The sequence below is a fragment of the Phocoena sinus genome, chromosome 9, assembly GCF_008692025.1.
Source record: "Phocoena sinus isolate mPhoSin1 chromosome 9, mPhoSin1.pri, whole genome shotgun sequence".
NCBI classification, from domain to species: domain Eukaryota; kingdom Metazoa; phylum Chordata; class Mammalia; order Artiodactyla; family Phocoenidae; genus Phocoena; species Phocoena sinus.
In genome coordinates this window covers 28,183,981-28,208,140 of record NC_045771.1, presented here as the reverse complement: position 1 = coordinate 28,208,140, position 24,160 = coordinate 28,183,981, and the positions used below count along the sequence as shown (strand labels likewise).

The 24,160-nt window shown below is 41.9% G+C and overlaps 2 protein-coding genes across 12 annotated transcripts in view; both read right to left on the bottom strand.

Annotated features, from left to right (window-relative positions):
- CADPS2 (calcium dependent secretion activator 2) overlaps window positions 1–24,160 on the bottom strand; it is a 494,346-nt gene that overhangs the window by 336,796 nt on the left and 133,390 nt on the right. For all 11 annotated transcript variants that reach the window (XM_032643104.1, XM_032643102.1, XM_032643096.1 and 8 more), the window contains exon 3: window positions 185–517. In XM_032643104.1, coding sequence (XP_032498995.1) covers window positions 185–517 — 333 coding nt within the window. The remainder of the gene's footprint in view (window positions 1–184; window positions 518–24,160) is intronic.
- On the bottom strand, window positions 20,419–21,546 carry RNF133 (ring finger protein 133). Its single transcript, XM_032643108.1, has one exon. It carries the CDS (start codon window positions 21,544–21,546, stop codon window positions 20,419–20,421), a length of 1,128 nt encoding a protein of 375 aa, XP_032498999.1.

Below are 24,160 nucleotides of genomic sequence, written 5' to 3'. Positions count from 1 at the left end.
TTCTCCTATCAAATAATTCTTTCAAAGCTTCTTCCAAATGTCATTATTTGACATATTAAAATTCAATTTCACTCACCTTTTCAAACAAAGTGATTAGAGAAAGTAAAGTACATCTTCATAGGCTTGTAAAGACTTGGTGTTCATTCTGTGAGTCAGGGGAATAGGAAATATCATGATCACTTACCTGACATGCATTATAAAGAAGTTGGTGTTCTAGTTTTTTAATTCCCAAAATCTGCTGAAACATTTCATAGAGTTGTTCCTTGCTCAGAATAAGTTCAGAAACAGCGCTCAGGGCCATTCTGTTTTGCTGTTTACACAAGTCCTCTTCACCCCTGTAAATGGCATCATATTTGGCTATCCAGGAGCTCAGCACTGTCTCTTTGCTCAAGCCATCAATTTCCGGCAAACTCCGCACACGTTTTTCTATGTTTTTCTTGAACACCTCTCTGAAGTCATTAGCAGAACATCCTCCACTCTGAACCATTCTGGCCACTCGATCACTCTTCAGAAAAACCTGAAAACAAAACAACAAAAGAAAACAAAAACCCACTTACAATTAGGCGTGGACACTAACACCAACTGCTTTCAGCAATCCAAGAGTTATGACACCAAACATTCACAACGGTTCAAATGTTTCATAATATGCACTAACTAATGACAAAATGGAGGCTCCAAATCATCTCTCTTAAAATTTTGAAATGTTTAGGAGAGAAAATAATGAGTCTTGAGGAACTTGTATGACCCAACCTTGACCTACACGCTCCCCACCTGAAGGTCACGGGGATCTCTACAACTGAAACCCTTAAGAGTCGACTGAAAAGGTAATTGGAGATATGAACCCAACTTCCCTATGTGTACTTGGGAGCTCTGGTTAGTTCTTCAGCAAGGGGAAGGTCCCTTATTGTCTGAAAATCTGAAGGCCAATAGTGTGGTAAGTCTAGTATCCAAGTCAATACCCTCCGGGTATAACTGTTAATCAAAACTACTCCACAGCTGGAGGGTACACCTGTCCCCACCCCTGACTTCACTACCTCCCCAACTTCTCACACACTTCTCGTAGCTGGGAAAAATCGATGATGAAAAAGCAAACTCTAAAACTTTTAGCTGTCTGCTAATATCAAGTAAGAAATAAAGCACAAACAATGACAACCAGGGAGAGAGACAGTTTTGAAATGGGTAGGAAGAGGTGGGTAATAAGTAATAAGGTCATACTGGACATACAAGGACATCAGACTTGGCCTCGAATCTCTCCTTTCTTCTAAGTCACAGACAAGTATTGGCCAAGATTCATGAAACATCGATTCTGTCATCAATATTCCTAAGAAGCCTCTAGGGGTCATATGAGACTGATTTTATTCCTGTTTTCTTCCTATAATAACAAAAACTCCTTCCAAAGAAACCGTAGGACTATTTAATGCAGCCCCCATGAGTTATATCCGTTGTTAAGGCTTATGGAACAAAAATTCATGTCAGTCTTTTCCCTAAGAACTGACTCATGATACTGAGGTACTCCCAAATTATGACCCCACTACTTGCTCTAATGCTACTACCATGTCCGTCTGCACGTGGGCAAACAGCACGTGTGGTCTGTGCAAAGCAGCTTCATTTGTCCCAGCGACTGGCATCTCCACTACCAGATCCCAAACCTTCTCCCCACTTAATTTCTCCTCTTTTCAGATCATGCATACAAAATATTGTTTCCTATCTTTGCTCAATGGCCAGAGGGGATTCCTGACTCTTGAATATTTTGGTTAACTAACGTACTGAATTAGGAGTGGTGAATTTTACACTAGGCAAACATGCGTGACACATAGACCCAGCGCTTCCTCTCTTTTTACTAGCTGTGGCTCAATTACAGTCAAAAAGACTCCTATTTTTTATGTTTCTAAGCCAAAACTAATTCTTAAGCCCCAAGTATAAGAATAGTGTCTTTAATTTATTTAGATGAAGGAAAATAAAATTTAGATATTTAATATTTTATCTAAAAATGCCATTTAACTACCTCTAAACACATAGGGGTCTCTCCATCTTCTTTCTCATCCTCATCTAATTGCACTACTCTCGTTGGGCACTAGGCTTCAAGATAAATGTTATACGGACATAATTTTTCTAATTTCTGTTACAGCTGTATCTTGTTAAATGGGAACGTACGGAGGCTCAGGAGTCAGAGAGGGCGGACTGCGCCAGTTGTCAGTCCACTGCTTTCCAGGGCTGTCTTCCTGTGGCCTTGCCACTGGTACAGTTTTAGAGGGTGCTGGAGGGACACTGGAGGAGGAAGGGCCCTGGTTCCCGGTTCTCTTCTTATACCTGGAGGCACGTGGCACCCACCCCCAGGGCAGCTTCTCTGCAGACCCCAAGGATGGCTTCGCAGGGCGCGCCCACACTGGCAGATTCCCGGGCAGTTCTGCAGTGCAGCACTGCAGAAGGCAGGCTCCCGTGAATCCTGCCGGTGCGGCACTGCAGTGAACTTGTCTGCCATCTGGTAGGATACGCCACATCTTCTCCGGTGAGGTCTGGATCCCACGCTTTTCAGATTTGCTCCTTCCTTGGGTGCTCTGCTCCCTGTATCTGCTACTCCTATATTCTTTAGTTGCCCATCGTAGCCAACCCCTCATTGTTTATAATAAAATTTCCCTGATCGATTATCGTGTGGTTTCTGTCTCCAGATTGCACCGTGATACAGAAATACTGAAATGCTGCATGGGACACTATATCTAAGAGAAAATATTTGAAATTGAAACAACTTTTAAAAATTTCGTAATTGTATAAAGCTGGAAAGGCAAGATGTTTTTAAAGCACAACATAAATGCCTTACAATTGGCTTCAGAAAACCTTTTAACTGCTTGATATCTAATACTCTAAGTTAGGAGGCATTTCATTTTTTTCAACCTCTTCTGTCAGTGCTAAATTCTACCAAGTAACCAAACAGTGTTTTTGAAGCAAGGGCGCTGATGAACTTAGGTTTTTGGAGTCTTAATTTCCTCTGTAAAACCATACCTAAAGCCATACTAACTCAGTCCAATTGCATGTTATTTAATCAACATTCACTAAGTGGTAACAACATGTCAGGCATTCTGCTAAGTGTTGGGGACATAAAGACAAATGAGCCAAAGACCCTGCCCTCAAACAGCTCACACCACCTGAGAGAGAGGGCGGGAGCAATCATAGAGACCTATGCAAAGGTGGGGGGAAAGAAAAGGAAGTTACTAACTCTGTTATCTGGCGGGCAAGGTTAGGGAGGAGAGGGGAACAGGACAAAGGACCCATGATTTGAATGACCTGTGGGGTGAGTAAGGGGAAAAGGGAGAAGAAAATATGTTTCAGGAAAATAAAAGAGGTAAAAAGCAAGAAGCATAAAATCGCATGACCTTTTGAAGGAAACATAAGAATTTTTATACTTCAGGAGCATCAAATATAAGGGTGAATGGAACACAAGCTGTGCCAATCAACAGAGACCAGGTGGCCAAATGCAGTGTGTGCCAAGCAAGGAATCTGAGCTCTGCCGGTGGGTCAGGAGTCGATGATGGCTAGGTAACCTCGGTGCTGAAATACTAAGAAGCATGATTTAGACAAGTAACTGGTGGCGGCGTCAAGGGTAGATGACGACTGACCAGAACAGAGATTGGGATCAGTTATCTGGAGACCAGGTGAAAAGCAGTAAGGGCCTCATCTAGGGCAATTCATGGGCTAAAGAGAGAGAGGTAGAGGAGAGACAGCTGGGTGACAATCAACATATCCTGCTGAGTTACAGGATGTGTAAAGGCAGGGAAAATATGATTCACAGTTTTTACTGGGGTGTCTGGATTCCACTAGCTAAAAATAATTAAAGAACACAGGTGGAATGACGTGCGCACGCGCGCGTGTGTGTGTTGCTTGTAAATGGTGGTGGGTATATGGGGGGCATGGTCCTGGATTACTGGTTTAGTTTTGGTAGAGGTCAGCTTTGAAGACCAAGTATAGTAAAAACAGAGTGAGGAACAAAACTCCATGAAATACCTATATTTACAAAGCTGGCAGAAGAACTGGATCCAGGGGAGGCTGGTAGCGTCAGAAGCAGAAGGAAAAATATGACACATTAGCAATCAAGAGGGGAGACAGTCCTGAGAGAAAGAGAATCAAGTACCACAAGGGAAATCAGCAGAAATTTGATTGTCTCTACCACCATCTGGTCACCTTTGGCAGAGAAGATAGTAGAGTGGTAAAGAGTAGGAACTGATCTGCGGAAGGAGAAAAGGACAAGTTGTAATAAAGTTAAGACGGCAAATATTGGGTTAGCCAAAAAGTTCGTTCGGGTTTTTTCCATAAGACGTTGCATAAGATGTTCCGTAACGTCTTATGGAAAAACCCAAATAAACGGCCAACCCAATATGAACTGTTCTTCTAGAAAGCTTGGATGAAAAGGGAAATGAGAGGAAGGCAAAAAGCTGAATTGGGAAACGACATGTAGGCAACGAGGGAGACAAGTCAGGAAAGAGAGGCAGCTTATGGTACGGATTACAGAAAATAGTGATGGTACGTCACTTCTGAGATTAGTCTGTGGAAGCCTGCAGTGCACTCTCCCATCACATGCCCGGGGGGTGCAAGCTGCTCTGACGCGAGGTACTGAAGCCCTCGTCTAACAGCCCTCAATGAACTGAGGTCAGCCCAGAACCACGGGGAGTGGACTGGAAAGCAAATTCATGACTGACTGAGCCACGAGTGTGATCTCAGCAGACAGCTTGACTGCAACTTCACGAGAGACCCGGAGCAGAAACATCCAGCCAAGCCTCTCTCAGATTCCTAATCCTGAGAAATGCATGTGAGATAACATGCATTTACTGTTTCAAACTGCTATGTTTTGGGATAAATTGTTACACAGCGATAGATAATACATGGTTTACACTGTATTCTATCATTCATGTCATATATCCACATGGTTTACGTTCTTACTTCACATGGGTGTCAGTACCAGCCCCACCCCTTCCCCCTATTCATCATCACACCCCTTTTTTTTTTTTTTTTTTTTTTTTTTTTTTGCAGTACGCGGGCCTCTCACTGTTGTGGCCTCTCCCGTTGCGGAGCACAGGCTCCGGACACGCAGGCTCAGCAGCCATGGCTCACGGGCCCGGCCGCTCCGTGGCATGTGGGATCTTCCTGGACCAGAGCACGAACCCGTGTCCCCTGCATCGGCAGGCGGACTCCCAACCACTGCGCCACCAGCAAAGCCCCATCACACCCTTTTATCTTGCTGTTTTTCTTTTTAGCACACAGCACTACCAGATATGTATTTACTGTAGGTCTGTCTCCCCAAAATACAAGAGCCACCAGAGCAGTGACTTTGTCTTGTTTTCTAGTGAACCCAGTGCCTAACACAGTGCCTGTCTATAGTAAGGGATCAATAAAGGTTTATTGAAAAAAGTGATGACTATCTATAGACACTGAATCCTCTCAGGCTAAAGAAGAGAACTTAGACAGGCACCTGGATCACAGCCTTCCTAAAATATGGATGCCCATGGGAGAGGAACCAGGAGATGGATAAACACCGAAAAACTGGAAGTGTAATAAGTGGTAACAGTGAACAGGAATGCACTCCAGAAGGCAAAAGAGATTTCGCCTGAGGGAGGAAGAGCAATAATCTGAAAGCAGGAATGAGGAACAGCCCTCCTGGCCCTAGATGTGGAGGAGAAAGGAAGGGCTACCATCATCAGAAGGCTGTTCCTCCCTGTGTCCTCGCTAAGGTTCCATCCCAACCATCGTTAGGTCTGAGGGGCTCCACTTTGCACGTGTTCCCAATCCCAACACCATCACAAAGGGTGATCCACCAACCCCTCCTAATCTCACTTCAGCTTCAGACTTGCATCTCCAATACCACCCATCAGCTCTGACACGTCCCACTGACACCCTAAACTTAACAAATTTCAAACGGGATTCATGACTCCTCCCATTATTTGCTCGACCTCCTGCTTACCTGCTTCAATGAGTATCAATACCTATTTCGCTCCTGGAGAGACCTGGAAACCATTCTCAACTCCACCATCTCCTCCATGTTTATTTCCCAACATACAACTTGTCCCTAGACCTTGCTGGTCCTGCTCACCCTGGAATTCCTCTGAAATCCTTCCACACTTCTTCACACCCCACAGAAGCTGTTCCTGCCCCTCACTGTGACTCAGCTGGCTAAGAACAACAGTCTCTTAAGTGGTCTTCCTGCCTTAGAAATTTCCCTGATAGCCACTCTACTCTCATCTTCCCCAACTTATCCTCTTCACTAGTATCAATCTTTGTTTTTTTTTAAACCTGGCCGTTTAAATTCTTCTCCAGCTTAAAAATTCTTTGCTGACTTTCCACCAAAAGTCATCAGCAAGGCCTCTGAGGCCCTACACTTCAACTGGCTCCAAACTACCTATAGCTCTGGCTTCATCACAAATCTCTCTCTCTCAATCTCCATGCCCCGCCCTCCACCATCCTTCTTTCAAAAACTTCACACTGTCCATCTCACCACCACCAACTTACCTCCTAGCAACTATTCAGATCCCTGCTCAGTTGACCCTCAGTGATTCCCCGAATCACCTTGAATCGGCCATATCCTATGTTGTCTGTATGCAATCCTAGCACCCTTTCTTTTTCCTTTAAAGTCACTTTGTAACTGTAATACTTAACTGCAAATTCTATTACCATCTTACTTTTTACTCACTAGACAGTAAGCTCCATGAAGCCAAAGACTGTTTCATTCACCACTGTATCTCCCCCTCCATGCAACTGCATAATTTAAACAATTAACCAGTATGGTTTACTGAGTTTCAGTTACTTGCTTACAGGAGAAAGTATAGGACATGAACCTTGCCCATATGAACGGGAGAGGGAAAAGATATCTCAGAGGAAAGGAGGCACGATGAGTGATGCCACAGAGAACTAGTTTTGTGAGAAAAATAAGATGTTTATTATCTAAAAACGTAATACTGTCTAATTCTCCATCTGTGCTGTTCTTGCAGAGATGACAGTTTTTAATTTTTCAGATGTTATCAGTTATGAAACTGTAACCATGATGGATTTAGTCTCATTAGATACCAACTGTCTTAACCCTGTGTCCTTTCATAAGAACAGCTAGCAAGTTAAAGGCGGGTAAAGTGTGACCATGTGCAAAGGCTAGTCCTAGATGCCGCTCTCCAAGCCGAGCGTGCACATACGCCAGCTTTCTGCTCTAGGCCCCAGGATCCTCAGTGAACTTCTGTCCGGAGAACACATAACAGGGGGCCATCCTGGTGCAGAAGCGGCCACGGGAACTTAGCATATCAACACACCCACCAATGAGCAGATATTCTGTCTCCCTAGAGCTCTTCATATATTATCTCCTTTCATCCTCATCATCACCCTGTCCCTTTCTCCATTATCATTCTCTTTTACAGATGAAGTGGTCAGGCTGAGAAGTGACTAGCCCAAGATCACAAAGTTATTGGGAGAACAGAGACTGAATCCCAGAAGCAACATTTCTTTATTCTCCTTACGCACTCTTCCACCCCACCATACCCCACTCCTACCAAGGGTTCACCCCTGCACACCATGTATTTTGCTGGGTGCTGGCCAACACATGTGGAATTACCCATCAGTGACCTCCCTGTGAAAAGGCCACTGAATATACAACCAACTGAACACACACCTGGCGTGGCAGGGTAAGGGTGGGGAGTTACCATCCGGACATCAGAAAAATAATACACTACACATGCTACCTTTCTCCACATTTTACTGGGTTTTAACTTGTACGTGGGCCCTCTGAGAACCACCAACTGCCACCCTTCCCATTCACCTGCTCAGCTTAGAGACCAAAGAAGTTACTGAAGAGCTTAAAGTCATGGTGAACTAATAACACAATTGAAATGTGGTGACTGCAACAAGCAGCTGTGTCTGCAAAGGGTGAGTCTGCTCAGCTGTCCAAATAAAACCTCAAATACACTTTTCTACAACAGTACTCATTGTTCACATATTGCTTTTGATCTGAAACATGCATTGCTTCTTTGACTCAAAAGGATTGTATACGATGAGAAAAACATTATCTGCTTGCCAAATCACTGTGGTCATCTATGACATGGTTCCTGGGAAGGCCGCCAAGGTGTGTTCAGATAGGAAAACGCCGAGAAAGTACAAGAGCCCCACTTCAAAGAGACGCCTTTTTCTCCTGAATAATGACAAATAAAATACTGTCTAATGATTCGAATAATCTATGCGGCCCATGGAGAAACAGTTTCTTAAACTGTTTTTCAGGTGCCATCAATTCATGATCGATTTTTTTGTAAGAATGAATTTGATTTTACTAGATATCAAATAATTCCCAGTTTTCCGGCATAAATACCAGTATTTCCTATTGTTCACTTCGCAGGCCTAAAGCCAGTCAATGGCTTATATCCCCTGTTGGCACCCTGTTGTGCCGGTCTCTTCACCCACCCAAGTCCCCCTCAACCTACCTTTCCAGCCTTCTCTTCCACTGCTCCTGAGAACATATTTTCTCTTCCAATAAAGGGAACCGCTTGTTTAGCCTTTGACATTCTCTACAAGCTTCCTCCTCCTTACCGTACCTCATCCACTTGTTCCATAAATATTTAGCAAAACATATTCCCTGCTGGGCAATGTGCTCAGTGCTGGGGATTTACTGGTGAGCAAAATGACATGGGTTTGCTGCCTTCACAGAACTTAGAGTGGAAGAAACAAACTACACGAACTAAAATGACTGCAGCTTGATGTATACTACTGAGCATTTCTGGCACTGTAAGAGTCTGTAGCAAGACTTTGCCTCTATCTGAGGAGGTCAATGGAGGTATGAAGACCAAGAGGAATCAGTTGGAAAACGAGGGGAGACCAAGGGACCATGGGCTAGGGTGGGACACGGCTGGTCTCGGCGGGCTTCAGTGAAGGGAATGAGGCTATAGTGGTGTGAGAAGAGATTGGAGAGAAGGGACAGGCTTTATAAGCCTTGGAAAGGTATCTGGTCTTTATCCCCAGAGCAGGGAATGCCACCCAAATATTTGTCAGAGAGTCACATGATAAAGACTGCATTTTGAAAACAGCTAAAATTTACTCTAGGGGCTTTATATATATTAATCCTCAAACACATAAGGTAGGTGCTAGTATCTGTTTTAAAGGTAAGACACAAAAGCACAGAGAGCTAAAGGCACTTGTCCGAGGTCACACAGCCAGATTGTATAGGAGTGAAAATCTAAGCCCAGACCATGCAATCAAGTGTGGTGACTGATCAACTTATGGCTCATTAAACTGAGTGGGATAGAGCAAGGAGCCGGCAGAATGAAGAGAACGAGGAGGCCGAATGCACTCCTGTTATCCTCTGCTCCTTTGTGACACCTTCCCCAGCTTATGCCAGGTCTTCATCCTGTGCCTTCTTAGCACTTCCCATCCTCTCTGAAGGTATGAAATATACCTGTCCTCAAGCAAGCAAATTCTGTACAGCATCACTGTATCTCTCCCCTGCTTAGACTATGAACTGCATTAGAACTGCACCTTTAAAGCTTCTGCAGGGTCTGGTATCATTGGATATTCAAATTTTACAGAAAATAATGAGGTTCTTACAGTCGTAATGGATTTTGGAAAGTTATTAAATCCGAAAGGGGGGGGGAGAGTTTTGACCAGTGTGGGATGAGGTTTTCACTGATTCAATGTAAAGAAATGAACATAAAGATTACAAAATAATTCTAATAAAGCTAAATTTCCTCCATATTTTAACAGTAGAAATCGTATGTACAAGTCACTTCTAAGTAATACAATGTTATTAACAATAGACTGTGGGTTAGTTTTTTTGTTGTAGTGGTTAATGATCTTTCTCGGCAAAAAACTAAGAGGCTATATTTGACATTGGTGTTTTTTTTTTAAAATCCATGAATTCCCAAGGTTTATAAACCAGATTTAACAAATCCCATTCCCTTGTCAAATGTTAAGAAATCATACCTTAAAACTGATAGCAATCTTTAAAAAAAAACATATGATATGTGTTTAGACCTTTGTGATATGTCTAGACCTTTATGTGTAAACTAGGAAGCAGGTGCTCACAAAAGACCCTGCCTTATAACTTAATCTAAATCCCTTATATCAACTCTAAAGCCCTTAAAGCAAACCTAAACCCCCTAAACTACCAAAGGCTTCTCGCATTATCTGCGGGTAGTAATTGAGGTGAGTTTACATCCAAATGAACATAAATGTGATTTGAGAAGTATAAAACCATTGTTTTGGGAAAAAAAATACACATGCTCTTCCCATCATCAATACTACAAGGTTTTTATAAAGCTTTTTTCTTCTAATATTAGCTAATAGCAGACCCTTTAGTCTTCTTTTATAGATATCTTCCAACTCAATCTCCCTAAGCCGATGGCAAATTCTCCTTAACCCTGTAACTACAGAGCCAGAAACTGAAGGATTTACCAAACCACTCACTCCAAGCACAAATCTAAACAGAGAAGCACGATCACTGAGCACTAGCTGGGCTTCCAATCTGCACAGACTGAAAGTCTTAACGGGAAAAAAAGATCATGTGCACAGTGGAAAAGGGAGCATGATAAATGTAAATTTGTGAAGTCAATTTCTATATGCATACATAAAGTGAAAGAAGGCATCACCCCCTCCTAATCAATCCCCTCACCCTTCCCCTATTTCATTCGATGTTTCATGGTATTATAGAAAATTTTAGAAAACTCTGCAAGTTCCTGGGTTGGGCTGCCTTGTTCTGCCTATTCTATGAAGAGGTTTTTTGTTTGTTTGGGGGGGCGCAGTTTGCCCTCATTATAATGATACAGAAAGTAAATTTTTTAAATGTATATTACATTTACAGTCTTATACTATCTAATGTTCAGTAAATCCCTAAAATCATTTATCTTTATTGTATGGAAGAAAATGTGCTGTTTCCACCTTTACAATATTCCAACCCCGGCTGTGTAATGCTGTTCACCTCACCCTCACGTCTGCTGCACTGCTCCTCTCGACGAGGAAAGAATGTACCAAAACCTGGAAGGAAATCAGACCTGAGCGTTCAAGGTGTGACACAAGCTGAGAGACTCAACTGTTCTCGGTCAGTTTTGCCACTGGTGGAATAGGAATTATATCCCTTTTCTCCAACAGTTTTTTTTGAGTATTATATGAAATAATACAGTAAAATAAGCTTTTAATCAGTTATGCGAAGTGTGATCCGTGGACCAATGCCACGGATTGTAACCTGTCCCCTGACAAGTACAGAGAGTATGTCTGTAGAAACTTGCAGTGATGTGACATTGCCATGACGCCCCAATACATGATTTTGTACCAGTATTTTGTTATGAAAATGTCCAAACATACAGAAAAGCTGAAAAAAGTTGGTAGTGGTTTGAAAATCACTGACTTAACTGATCCTATTCCTTTATCAAATGTGAAGAAATCATTAAGTTAAAACCCACAGCAAACAATCTCTTCTGTTCCGACATTTACCTTCAACCTAGATTCCACAAATAACATTTTACTCAAGTTTTTCTTTCACATAACTATCCGTCCCCTCCATCAGTCCAAATTATTTTCACTATACATTTCAGAATTAGCGAAATGCATGATCTTGTGTTTTTACAAAATAATCCACAATGGATTGAAAATAATACAGGTCCATGGCTGCAGATACATCGTCTTAAACTTTTTTTTTTTGAGAAGATGGATGATGTCCTAATGTTGACACAGAAATTGGGAGCAGATATTTCTAAAAATCAAATTATATTTTCCACAACACTATCAGCATACCAGAGAATGAGCTACTGTCCTTTCAGATGGAAGGTTTGTAAAACATGAATCTTGAGGATTGCGAGTGGTTTGCTCCTGATAAGCCAAGAGCCTACAAGCAAAGTTCCAAAATGAAAAAAGAATTTCTGGAAAGTAAATCAATCTTAAAAGCAAACATTCTGTTAAGTCAGAGAAAAATAAACCCCAAACCCTTTGAACTACATTTCCCTGGCTTATGATGACTCTCACTAAATATCTGTTGAACGATACCTTGTAGTTATGTGTGTTTCCACCAGATGGCAACTATGGGTGGAGTAACAATGATTTTAATCTCCACGTGGGATTCTCAGGATTGTGCAAGACTTCAAAGGTATAAATCCAGTCACCCTTCCAGAGCCTGAATTCCCTCACCACCGCCGCTGCCACTACCATCAAAATGACGTCCAGGGGCTTCCCTGGTGGCGCAGTGGTTGGGAGTCCGCCTGCCGATGCGGGGGACGCGGGTTCGTGCCCCGGTCTGGGAGGATCCCGCGTGCCGCGGAGCGGCTGGGCCCGTGGGCCATGGCCGCTGGGCCTGCGCGTCCGGAGCCTGTGCTCCGCAGCGGGAGAGGCCACAGCGGTGAGAGGCCCGCGTAACGCATAAAAAAAAAAAAAAAAATGACGTCCAAACCACCGAACTCCTCTAGGGAAGAGAAACTCTTGGCACTCGGAGGCAATGGCCTATGGGCAGGACCCACTACCTGAAAGGTCTTTGTTTCCAGGGGGCAACACTCTCCCTGTAGCTGTCACTCTCTTACCTACTTGTAACCCCTGCAAGAGAAGAGACCATCTAAATTCTCCCCAGGCCATTCTTCAGGTGTTCAAGTCAGCTAACACTGTCTTCAACCTTCCAGGTTAAACACTCCTCAGATGACAGGGCGCCCTCACCAACGTGAGGGCTCTCCTGACACACGCCCCAGGTTTTCTCTGTGTTCTAGCACAGGGCCCTCGCTCCTTTCAGGCCTTTGTCCAGCTGTTCATCTTCTTGACAAAGCCTTCTCTATTTAAAACTGCAACTCTGCCTCTGACAACTTTCCATCCTGTTTTGTTTTTCTACACAGCACTTATAACTATTCAATAAATTAAATTTTTTTAATATAATTTATTTCCACTAGAAAGTAGAAAGTAAGCTCCATGAGGGCATTGGGTTTATTCACCCCTGTATTTCCAGGGCAAACCAATATTTAATGAATGAATGCATGAAATGATTCATCAATGAATTTGCCACATAAATAAAATCTCACCATTAATGTGAAGAAAAGGACAGCAATTCTGGTTACAGAAGCAACGCTGCTATTAATGCAGTAGGAAAGGCCACACACCTTAAGATGGCCTGCTTAGATGCTCGATGGTCCTCCTCTTGTACTTACTTTCAGCTACAATGTTAAAGATAGTAAACTGAGTCTCCCTCCAGTGTTTGTGAAGCTGGTTTTACGGATACAAACCGAGGAATTTACTTTTTTTCTTTTTTTTTCTTTTTTTTGCGGTATGCGGGCCTCTCACTGTTGTGGCCTCTCCTGTTGCGGAGCACAGGCTCCAGACACGCAGGCTCAGTGGCCATGGCTCACAAGCCCAGCTGCTCTGCGGCATGTGGGATCTTCCCGGACGGGGGCACGAACCCGTGTCCCCTGCATCAGCAGGTGGACTCTCAACCACTGCACCACCAGGGAAGCCCCTACATGATTCTTTTTTTGAATTTCATCTACAGCCCACCATTTTAGTATGTTCAGTTATTTTCAGACCTTTAGTGAATAGGTGGTATTAAACAGTATCCTTTTCCAGCGCGGACTGCTCAGTCCAGTGCATGGATTGCCCTAAGCTGTTTCTGCTTCTCAGGTTTTTTTCTATCCTTCTGCTTTGAAATTCATAAACCATTTAAAATCTATTCATCTCCTCACAACTCCCTTGGCAATGTGATAGTGGTGGCAGAGAAACCAGAACCGGGAGAGAAAAGGAGCAAGCATTAATGCACAAGCCATGCATAAATCAGAGCAGCTGGATACCTGAAATATGCCTAAATGTGTCTCTAGAAAACTTAACAGCAACTATTATTTGCGTCATGCTTTAAAATTCACACTTATTTTCATTTACGCTATTTCTGATTACAACCGTATGATGCATCCTTCTGTGAAAATGAAGTGACCCTCTGCGACAGAAGAGGTTCTTAAACTGGAAGATCCATCAGAATCAGCTAGAAGACCTGTTAAAACAGACTCTTGGGTCCTCCAGAGTTCCTGAGTCCACAGGTCTGCAGTGGGGTCTCAGAATGTGCAGTTCCAACAAGTCCAGGCGATGCTGATGCTGCCGGTCTGAGGACCACTGTTCCGAGATGCTCTGCCCTGGGGCAAGGATATGAATGTGCAAGCCATCTGACATAAAGGCTTGGTGTTCTTTTCAATAGGCAACTGTGTTTCCTAGGCCTGAACTTTTAAAACAAACTGCTATATTAAGAGAATTATAAAAATTACTTTTTGCCCCTTTCCAACTTCAGAGGAAAGGAAGGCTCTATAGAACCCCTCTGACTGAAGTTTTTACACAAGAGAATTACCAATTCCAGAATCAGTACCTCCTAAATGGAAGTATCCTTTCCTAGAGCTTGACCGTCCTTCTTCCCTCACTCAGACACACCCTACCCACACCCTCCCCTGCCCACACTCCTCTTTCCTAATTATTTATTTTGAGATCTCAGGAGTTACTGCTTTAACCATCCTGCTGCTAGCACTTTCAACACCTCTAGCTGGGATTTTTCTTCCAAGGCCTCATCCTTGAAGTCCTCAACATGAGACTTACCTGAACACTTTCTCCTTTACTTAAAAAGTAGCTTTCCAAGCTACCTGCAGTGTAGTGGTTAAGACCAGGAGCTGTGGAACCAGACCAAGTTCAAATACAGGCTTTGCCACATACTGGCTGTTTAACTTTGGGCAAGTTACTTAGCCTGGCTGGGTCTCAGTTTCCTCATCTAAAGAATGGGGGTACTAATAACATCTACCTCAGAGTTGCTTTTAGGACTAAGTGGCTTTCTACTGTTAAGTGCATATAACAGGTATACTGCAGCTGTTAAGTGCATATAACAGGTATACTGCAGCTGTTATTTTCCACAGCCACTTCATTGCCACCTTTACAATCATCAGCTTCACTCAGGCTGCTACACGTTTGAGAGAAAAAGTCACACAACTTTGTAATTGGAGATACGGGTCCAAAATAGTAACATTAAATTTCACATAATAGTAAATTACAATTAATGTGAATTCTTGTTAATAAATTACAACAACTAAGTACTGCCTTTTGCTATACTGTTCCAAGTATCTCATTTAGTTAGCACAGACTTATACTTTCAGCTGTGTAATGAACAGCACCTATAAGTTCTTTGGGTTCCTCAAATTCAGCATACTAAAAATTGGAACTCCCCTTCCACCCTAAACTTGCTTCATCTAACTGTATTTTCTACCTCAATGAATGACACCATCACCTCCTACTGGCCCAGGTCAGAAACCAAGGAGTCATCCTTGACTCTTTTTCTCAACTCCTTCTGACCCATACCATTCTCTTCTGTATCCACTATGTGTTGCTAAACTGAAGATGAAAGCTACAGGTACAGGCAAGTTTTCAAACCACTGTGACTGTGGTCAGTAAGAAATGAAGTGGAAAATTCCTATCAGAAAATGAGATCAAAGAACATTACCCTGGACATGACCCACCTTCTATTCATCTCACCCAATTCACCCATCACTGTTTTCGTTCATATTTTCATCTTATCAACTCCTGGATTATTGCAACTACCCGCAAAATTCCCGGTCTTCATTTTCCTAAACCAAAATTCTACATGACACTCAAAACTTCTTTAAAAAACACTGTTATTCACTGTTCCCTCCATGAGCATGCCCTCTGTCCCAATCCAGTAGCTCCATTTCAAATGTTATTTTCTTATTTAAGCGTTCCTTGCCTTTCCAGTTGAAATCCACTCCTTCATACTCCCAGAAGCCTTTAACAATTCCTCTCCATGAAATGTAACCCTTTATAACTTGATATTTAGATTTTTACCTATATTTTTCAGGAAGGTGAAAACCAGTAAAGCTGAAGGGATCAGAGGATAGAACTTGACTAATGTAAAGACTCTTTGGAAGAGCCCTATGGCAGTGGTTCTCAATCCTGTCTGCACGTTGGAAACACCTGGATACCAGGTACCTGGGCCCCACCCCAGAGGTCTTGGGTGCAGCAAGGGCACTGAGCATTTTCAAAGCCCTTCAGGTGATTCTGACATGCAGCCAACGCTGAGAAGTACTGCTCTATGGGGAATATAAAAAAGAGTTGAGATTAATAAAGGATTCTTAAATAGAAGTAAAGATCTGGTGGAAATCAGTAGAGATGACTCAGGGTAGGCAAATGGTACTGCAGAAAAAAAGTCTGGAAGTCAAGGAATTCAGTAGCACTTTGTAGATAGAGTAGGACTAAAATGGCTTGCAACTGGCTGTAGGCTAAAGTTGGAGAAGATGAGATGGGCTTGGAAAGGATGGTTAAGGGAAACTAGGCTTGGAATGAGAACAAAGAGCAAGTGGTGGAAATGAGGTCAAGTGAATTCAGAGAAGGAATTCTGAAAAAGGCGCCGTAAGTTGGGAGGTGTTCAAAGACGACAGAACTTCTGTGGCAGCAACGCCATGTTACAGATGTAGGGAAGTTTCCAAATCAGGGTTACCCTGCTTATCAACAGTGATGAGGAAAATTCCTATCAGCAGCTGAAGTCAAAGAACACATATCTTGGAGGTCTGACGAAGATGACAGCATAGTTGCAGGGAGAGGTGTTATAAGCTGTGGTGTAGTTATTAAAAAAAGGGACGTTTTTTGGAGAGATTGTGATGGAATAACTCTAACACCTGTGCCCAGGGACCAGATCACCTCTCCAACTTAAAGTACATTACCCACCCACCCCCCCAAAAAAGTTCTTACAGTTTAGAAAACCAGGTATGTATCTTAAGATATTTCTGTATCAGTAATTGTAATAATCCTTATTTTTCATTACTGAGCACTAAACGTTTTTTAAAATGAAGTACAAAACCAAATAAATTCTAAAAAAAACCCAAAAAACCCCAGTGCTCACAGTAAATGATGGAGTGGGAACATGGAGTTGCCATTAAATGGACTCCTTCGCAGTTTCAACGTGTGAAGGCTTCCTCTGTACTTCAATGCGTCTTCAAATTCTGATCCTTTCTCCCACTTGATTCCCGCATGCTGCTTCAAAAACCAGTGAGTTTTACAGAAGGAGAAAACACTTTAACTGTATATACTAAGCTTAAATACCATCAGAAATGCCAGATCCTGGCTCACTAAATCCTTTGAAATACATTATTGTAAATATTATGGCTGACCAACATCTCTACAGGAAAACTGCGTTATAACAATTCTATAGCAAGAGACAGGAATACGATCAGTGTAGTGTCATATAATACGAGGAACTATACAGCTAACTTCACCTATGGCATCGCCCAATCAGTGGTCAAGTGCTTTAGAATCATTTTCACTTCAGTAGATAGTAAATCCAATTTATCCCAGTTATAAGGAAAAAAGTTTAATTTTTATAAGGAGTATGAAACCCCTACCTAGCGAGGTGAGTAGGGGGAATCAATTACCAGAGAAATGCAAAAATATATACAAAGGAGAAATGCAAGGGAAATCCATTATGACACTGGTATTGGGGGCAAAATAATTCATATTATAGCCCCATGCCATTATGGCAAAATACATTTGCATCACTAGGTACAAGAGAAAATGGTGTAGCCCACAAAATAAGTAAAAATCTATTACAATGAATAATACCTAACATTTGACCTAGCAGTGCTATTTCCAGGTTCTAGTTATTAAACCCAGAGTGAAAGTGGTTTATTGATCTGTTTACAGCATTCTAAAGACAAGGATTAAAACGGCTGTTTTGTTCTGACATAAGAAACAGCTATGGAGGGCTTCCCTGGTGGCGCAGTGGTTGAGAGTCTGCCTACCAATGCAGGGGACACGGGTTCAAGCCCTGGTCTGGGAAGATCCCACGTGCCACGGAGCAGCTGGGCCCGTGAGCTACAAATACTGAGCTCTGCGCGTCTGGAGCCTGTGCTCCGCAGCAAGAGAGGCCGCGACAGTGAGAGGCCCGCGCACCGCGATGAAGAGTGGCCCCCGCTTGCCACAACTAGAGAAAGCCCTCGCACAGAAACGAAGACCCAACACAGCCAAAAATAAATAAATGAATAAATAAATTAAAAAAAAAAAAAAAAAAAGAAACAGCTATGGAAAGAATTTAGTCCACTGCCTGCTACCTGGTAGGCACTCAGCAATGACAGTTCCCAAGTTCACTGATGTGAGCTTTCCTTCCCCATTTCAAACACAGATTCTAACTATCCTTTAAAGAACATCTGTTGAAAATTCTCAAATCAAGACCACAAGCACACTGTGTTAAATGTCTGATGTTCACATTAACAAGAGATATTACATGCGAATTTCTTACACATGAGGGTTAAAGTCAGGTCTAAGATTGACAATGCTGAACAAAGTGGAAGAAAAGGAGGGAAAGAAAAGGAGAAAGCAACGAGAGTGCAGAGGAAGGATGGAAAGAACAACGTTGGTGTCAGTGTGAAGAGCAAGTAAATTCCTCAAGTGTTGGGTCTATCATGGAACACGTATCCCACATGAACCTGCTGAAAGTACACAGAACTATAATAACCTGAGAACCCTGGGCTTAGGGACTGCCAGCATGACCAGATGCCCTCATTTCCATTGCTCCAATGATTCCAGCAGGTAACCGGAGAAAGTCAGTCTAGCCACCCCTATAAGCTGCCAGCCCCTCATGGCAGAGATGCCAACAGTGGCCAGTCTGAGAATGACAGCTTATTCTGGCTTGGAAATCCTACCAGATGTGGCTCCCACGGGGTCCTCCATGTCCTGTCTCTTCAGTGTGATCTGTGGACCTTCAGGAAAGGACTCTACTCTGAAGATAAACTCAGAAAGACACATGAAAGAGTGTTCCTGCGAAATCCTTCAGCAGCCTTGGTGCTATGCAAGTCCTTCAAAGAGCAGCTCTTGAGACACCTCTTCACAGCTGGATATAAAAAAAAAAAAACCCCGTATCTACCAAGCAAGGCATCACTCCCATCTGGCCGTCTGCCTAGTTTGTGCTGTGTCTCAGTTCTCCCTGGCCTTCGAGGAATGTCTTTCCTCCTTTAAACAGTCTTCTCTGGCACTGCAGTTAGAATCAACTACTGCCCTCCTGCCAGTCTCTGGATTCCAGTATTGTTAGCACCGAGCAACTCACGAAATTCCTCTTAATAAAGCTCTCTCTAGGGTTGCACAAGAAATCAAATCCTTGTGTCAGCCCTGGAGAGTTCAAAGCCCTTTGTTAAAATTACACATGCTAAATTGTAATACTGAGTTCTGGGCTGAAAACTGTAATTTTCTATATTTTCCAAAGCGATTTGGGATGAAAATTTTCAGGATTACGTTCCCATTATTTTGTATGACTGGGATAAAACTGTCCAGTTTTTCAGATTAACACATAATAGTTACATTATTTAAAAGATAATAATTATTCATTTACTCAAATATTTGAGGGTCCGGCACTGTGCTGCATCCTGAGAATACAGTGAACAAAACAAACAATCCCAATATGTCATAATAACTTCTACATTGTGGTACTTATCTACAAAATAATATGACATAGTTAAAGTGCCTTATTTAATTGCTAGGGAGTAGGGTGGGACACATGGGAAATAAATACACAATTACTAAATATAGGAATTCTTCACTTAAGTCTTTCTATACACTATGAACATGTAACAATTATGATAAGCAATGCTGGGCACTGAAATCGCTCCTATTCACTTAAGGAGTGCTAGTATTTTATTAAAATTTCTATCATTATATATACGCAGATCACATAAGATGTACTCATGGTTGAACAGAACTATTTGTCAAAATACTAAATTCTATACAATAAAATTTTCATGCCAAGAATGAAGAAAACACAGCACAATGACCTCAAAATTAGTATACTGTACTATAAATATCAAAAGATAAATTTTATTCTTCCTAGTAAATAAAAGGTAATTTGTTTTTCAAACTTCATCGATAGTTTCTGTAATATAAGGAATGTGTAAATATGTTAATTTTCCTACCAAAATAAAGCCCAATATACATATATATATATATATACATATAAATATATATGTGTATATATATACACACACACACAAAAATTTAGGGAATAAAGTTTGTCCTTGGTTGGGAATTCCCTGACGGTCCAGAGGTTAAGACCTGGCACCTTTCACTGCGGGGGGCCTGGGTTCGATCCCTGGTCGGGGAGCTAACATCCCATAAGCTGCATGTTGTGGCCAAAAAAATAAAAAGCAAAGTTCGTCCTTGGTCATGTGCATACAGAAATAAACATATATACTCACAGGAGTAACACACACTGACAAAAAGTTACATTTAGCAAAGGTGAAAAACGGGGGAAAAAAATCCTGCTAGTACTTTTTTTCTGTCTCTGAGACTGGACAAAGCATGTAGAAAACTACCGAAGTAACAAAAAAAAAAGACACAGAGACCACACTTCAGACAAACTGCTTGTTTGTACTTAGGACCTGATTTCACAGACAGGTTTAATCCACTTCCTCAAAGGGCATGCTGTCAAGGTGGAGGATGAACGTCTGCTACTACTGAATTAGACGGGCCATCGTTCTGAGAAGTAGGACACTCCTCCACGTGCGTCCCTTTATTTGACCTTCCCACAGGAGGAAGTTCATTATTTGTGCCCTCTTCACGAGGTGACAGGATACCAGGCAATTCATTCAACATTAGAACTCGCAAAGATTCTGTTCCATCTTCAACATCCACCTGAATCCCCAAAGCTTTAAGAATGTCACATTTGCACATGGGGCACGTCCCATGGGCTAGAATCCAGGGGTCAATGCAGTTCTTGTGGAAAAAATGTTTACAAGTCAGAATACGAACTGTATCATTAGGCTTATAGAGTTCAAAGCAAACTACACAGCTATCTCCATTTGGACTTACTTCCTTGTCCCCCTCTTTAAGTACCCGAAGTTGAAGCTGGCCACATGCTTTCTTGAGATCACTTGTTAACCGCTGCCATCTCCTGTTCTGAATCCTTGCTACCCAAAGTCTTTGAATATGATAAAAGATGAAATACGCTAGCGGAGCGGTTGTGACGATCACAAGAGAGACAAAATAGTGATTCATCCAGATGATGTGTTTTCTTCCCACCTCAATCATGACTGTAACGTGAACTCCCTTCTGAATTAAATGCAAAATCTCCATGCCTTTCAAGTTACCAATCATCACCACGACGATGTCTTTAAACGCCTGATGAGACATGGGAAAAACCTGATTGCCAGTTCCTGGGAAATTATAGATGATCACTCCACTGGCTCCCTTCTCCACGGCCACCTTGATCTTCTGTGTGAAGGTACAGCCTCCCCGTTCAACAAGTGCGAGCCACGTCTCCGAGTTCTTCGATGTGCTGAAACTGGTACCGGGGTTACACGCGTTTTGCGTTTTTCCCTCTGGAGGCACGATAACTCCCGCCACTCTCTTGAGAGCAGAGCTTCTTCCAAACACTCCAGTCTCCCCCAACTCTGACAACATGTGATTCCCAACGTGAAATGATATGTTCGTGTATGCAGTCCAAACAGCTCTGGCTCTGCAACAGTGCTGGCTAAGCAGCCAAAGGAAACTGAATTTCATGAGCCAGGAAGAGGCAGTATTGTTTCTCCGAGTGCCAATCTTGAGTAGATGCATCTCTCTCTTACTGCCTGAAGGACTAACCCAACAAAAAGATGTGGCTTCCACATCTGCTGACAATCAACATAAAATATTAAAGTGAAAAAAACCTTCTGGGTGAAAACAAGTTCCACTGTCTTCCAGCATGTTTTTATAAGAAATTCTTAAAGATGTCTTATGAGTTTCAGATGTTTTTTTGAGAGAAAGAGAAAAACTTTAGATTGAAAAAAAAAAAAATCCCAGTCTCACTACTGTAACTCTACATACTGCTTACTGTTGGGTGGCATGATTATGACATAAAAGACAACATGGCCAATTAGGTAAGAGCTTAGAGCATGCTGTACATTTATTGGCTTGACTGTTTCAAATGTTGTTATGGGTAATTTCAGTGTTGTTACAGGATGGATTCAATCCTTGAGCCACTACATGTAATGTTACCTGGTATCACATTAAACTAAAGGATATTAAAAATTGTATAATGCAACACATTTTAAAACCTGAAAGCATATGCAAGAAAGACCATACGATTAACACTCTCCTTCACAATCAGTGAAGTAAATATCTGTATCAAAATGGCAAGTTTCAAAACCATGAATGATAATTAAAAATTAGCACTATGACCAGATATGGGATAAAAGTGGCAAGTAACACTGTTTTTAACTCACATTTGGTCACAGTGCAAATTTATCTATCATGTAAATTTTTGAACTGAATTTATTTAATAAAGCTTGCTCAGAAATTTGTTGGACAGGTTTGGTTTTGATTTAACTTTTAAAAGCAGGGCATCCCGTTAAACTACTTCAGCCTCACTACCCTCACTCTTACATTGATTATATGTAGGGATGACAGCAGTAAAGACAAAAAAGCCTAATCTCATTTCTCTGCAGACCTTGGGTCTGCAGAGACATCTGTTGGTAATCTCACAATATTTTGAGGGAAGAGGAGGACGGGTACAGGGGAAAAGATTAAATATAGCAATATTAGTTTAGCACAATTTACTTTGATCAAAAATGTAGCTATAGATTTTAAAAAGAAAAACTTCAAGGTCCTCACTTAAATTTAACCACTGACAGCAGTGATTGTTAAAGGTCATAGATGCTTTTAACAAAAAGTTTGCCAAAATCAACAAACATCGTTGGTGGAAGACACCGCATACACTGTCAGTTCTGCCTATATGCTGCTACACTTCAGCCAATGGCACAATATGACTTCAAAGCCAAAGAATGACATGTGAACTAACAAATACGGGCAGCCACTGGCACTGCCATACGCTTTCTCAGGGGTATCTCTCAGTGGTTCTTATTCACCAGCTAGGAAACCAAAGCCAAGGATTTTGACCTTGGACATAAATGTCTCTGACCTCTATGCATAGGGTACTAAGAGACACTTTAGGTTGGGTCTCACCAGGACTACGGGAGCTAGTGTATTCTTATGAAATATCAGTCAACAACGTGACAGCTCAAGGTAGAAAAGAGGAAGGAGGGCTTCCCTGGTGGCACAGTGGTTGGGAGTCCGCCTGCTGATGCAGGGGACACGGGTTCGTGCCCCGGTCTGGGAGGATCCCACATGCTGCGGAGCGGCTGAGCCTGTGAGCCATGGCCGCTGAGCCTGCTTGTCCAGAGCCTGTGCTCCGCAACAGCAGAGGCCACAACAGTGAGAGGTCCGCGTACCGGAAAAAAAAAAAAAAAAAAAAAAAAAAAAGAGGAAGGAGTAATGGTACCTAAAGGCCCAACACAAAGTGGCATTAAAAGAAAAAAACATTGATGTGACACCTCTGGCTCACAGTGGTCAATTTTCTTTCCCAAAGACCATTAATCTGATTTCCACACACCCACTCTTTAAAAAAGACAGTGAGGCACACAGTGGGTTGACTCACAAATTACATTGGAGTTGGACATCAATGCTTTAGAATATTATCCAGAGAGATTTTCATCCAAACAACAAAACCCACATCTTCAGGCCTCTCATCATTATACAGGTGTTTATCTACCAGAAAAAAGGAAGAGGCAAAATAAGGCAAGAGATACAATTTGGAAAGGCAAATGAACAAAACTGCAGTTCTGCTCTAGGTCTATATTATCAAAACGTCCCAAATAGAGACATACTACCATCTTAAGAGGAGCATTTACTAGAGTCAATTCTAGAAGGAAAATCTGCAACCATAGCCGATTCACTATGCTAGGATTTAAAGGGCTCTGGCAAACAAAGGTGATTTTTTTTTTTATAATGCTGCCCTAAATTAGGCCTATAGTAATTTAAAATATTTTTAGATACATAACCAGAAGTGCTACCATCTAAAATAATTATTTGGAACACATTACCCACCCAGTCAATAGCTTTGGCAACCAGATTTTCTGGGTATTAATAAAATTAACCACGGAAAATTAAATCAAGATCTAAACCTATAATGAAGTTTACTGAACAGAAGTATTATTAGATATCAAAAATTAAACATATGGAAGCAAAGTATAAAAATGAGTATAAAGAAACTTTAAAATATTATGACTAACTCTCTGTGGCATCGATGTCACCATCATTGTAATTTCAAAATCAAGACTAAATTGCTTTTAATGTATACTAACATCCTTATTTAGATAAAGGCAAAAATGTATAACAAAACACTAGAAAAACA

What these genes read in the sequence shown, in the direction of transcription:
- RNF133 (XM_032643108.1), bottom strand. Translation starts at nt 21,546, where the DNA reads ATGCATCTACTCAAGATTGGCACTCGGAGAAACAATACTGCCTCTTCC.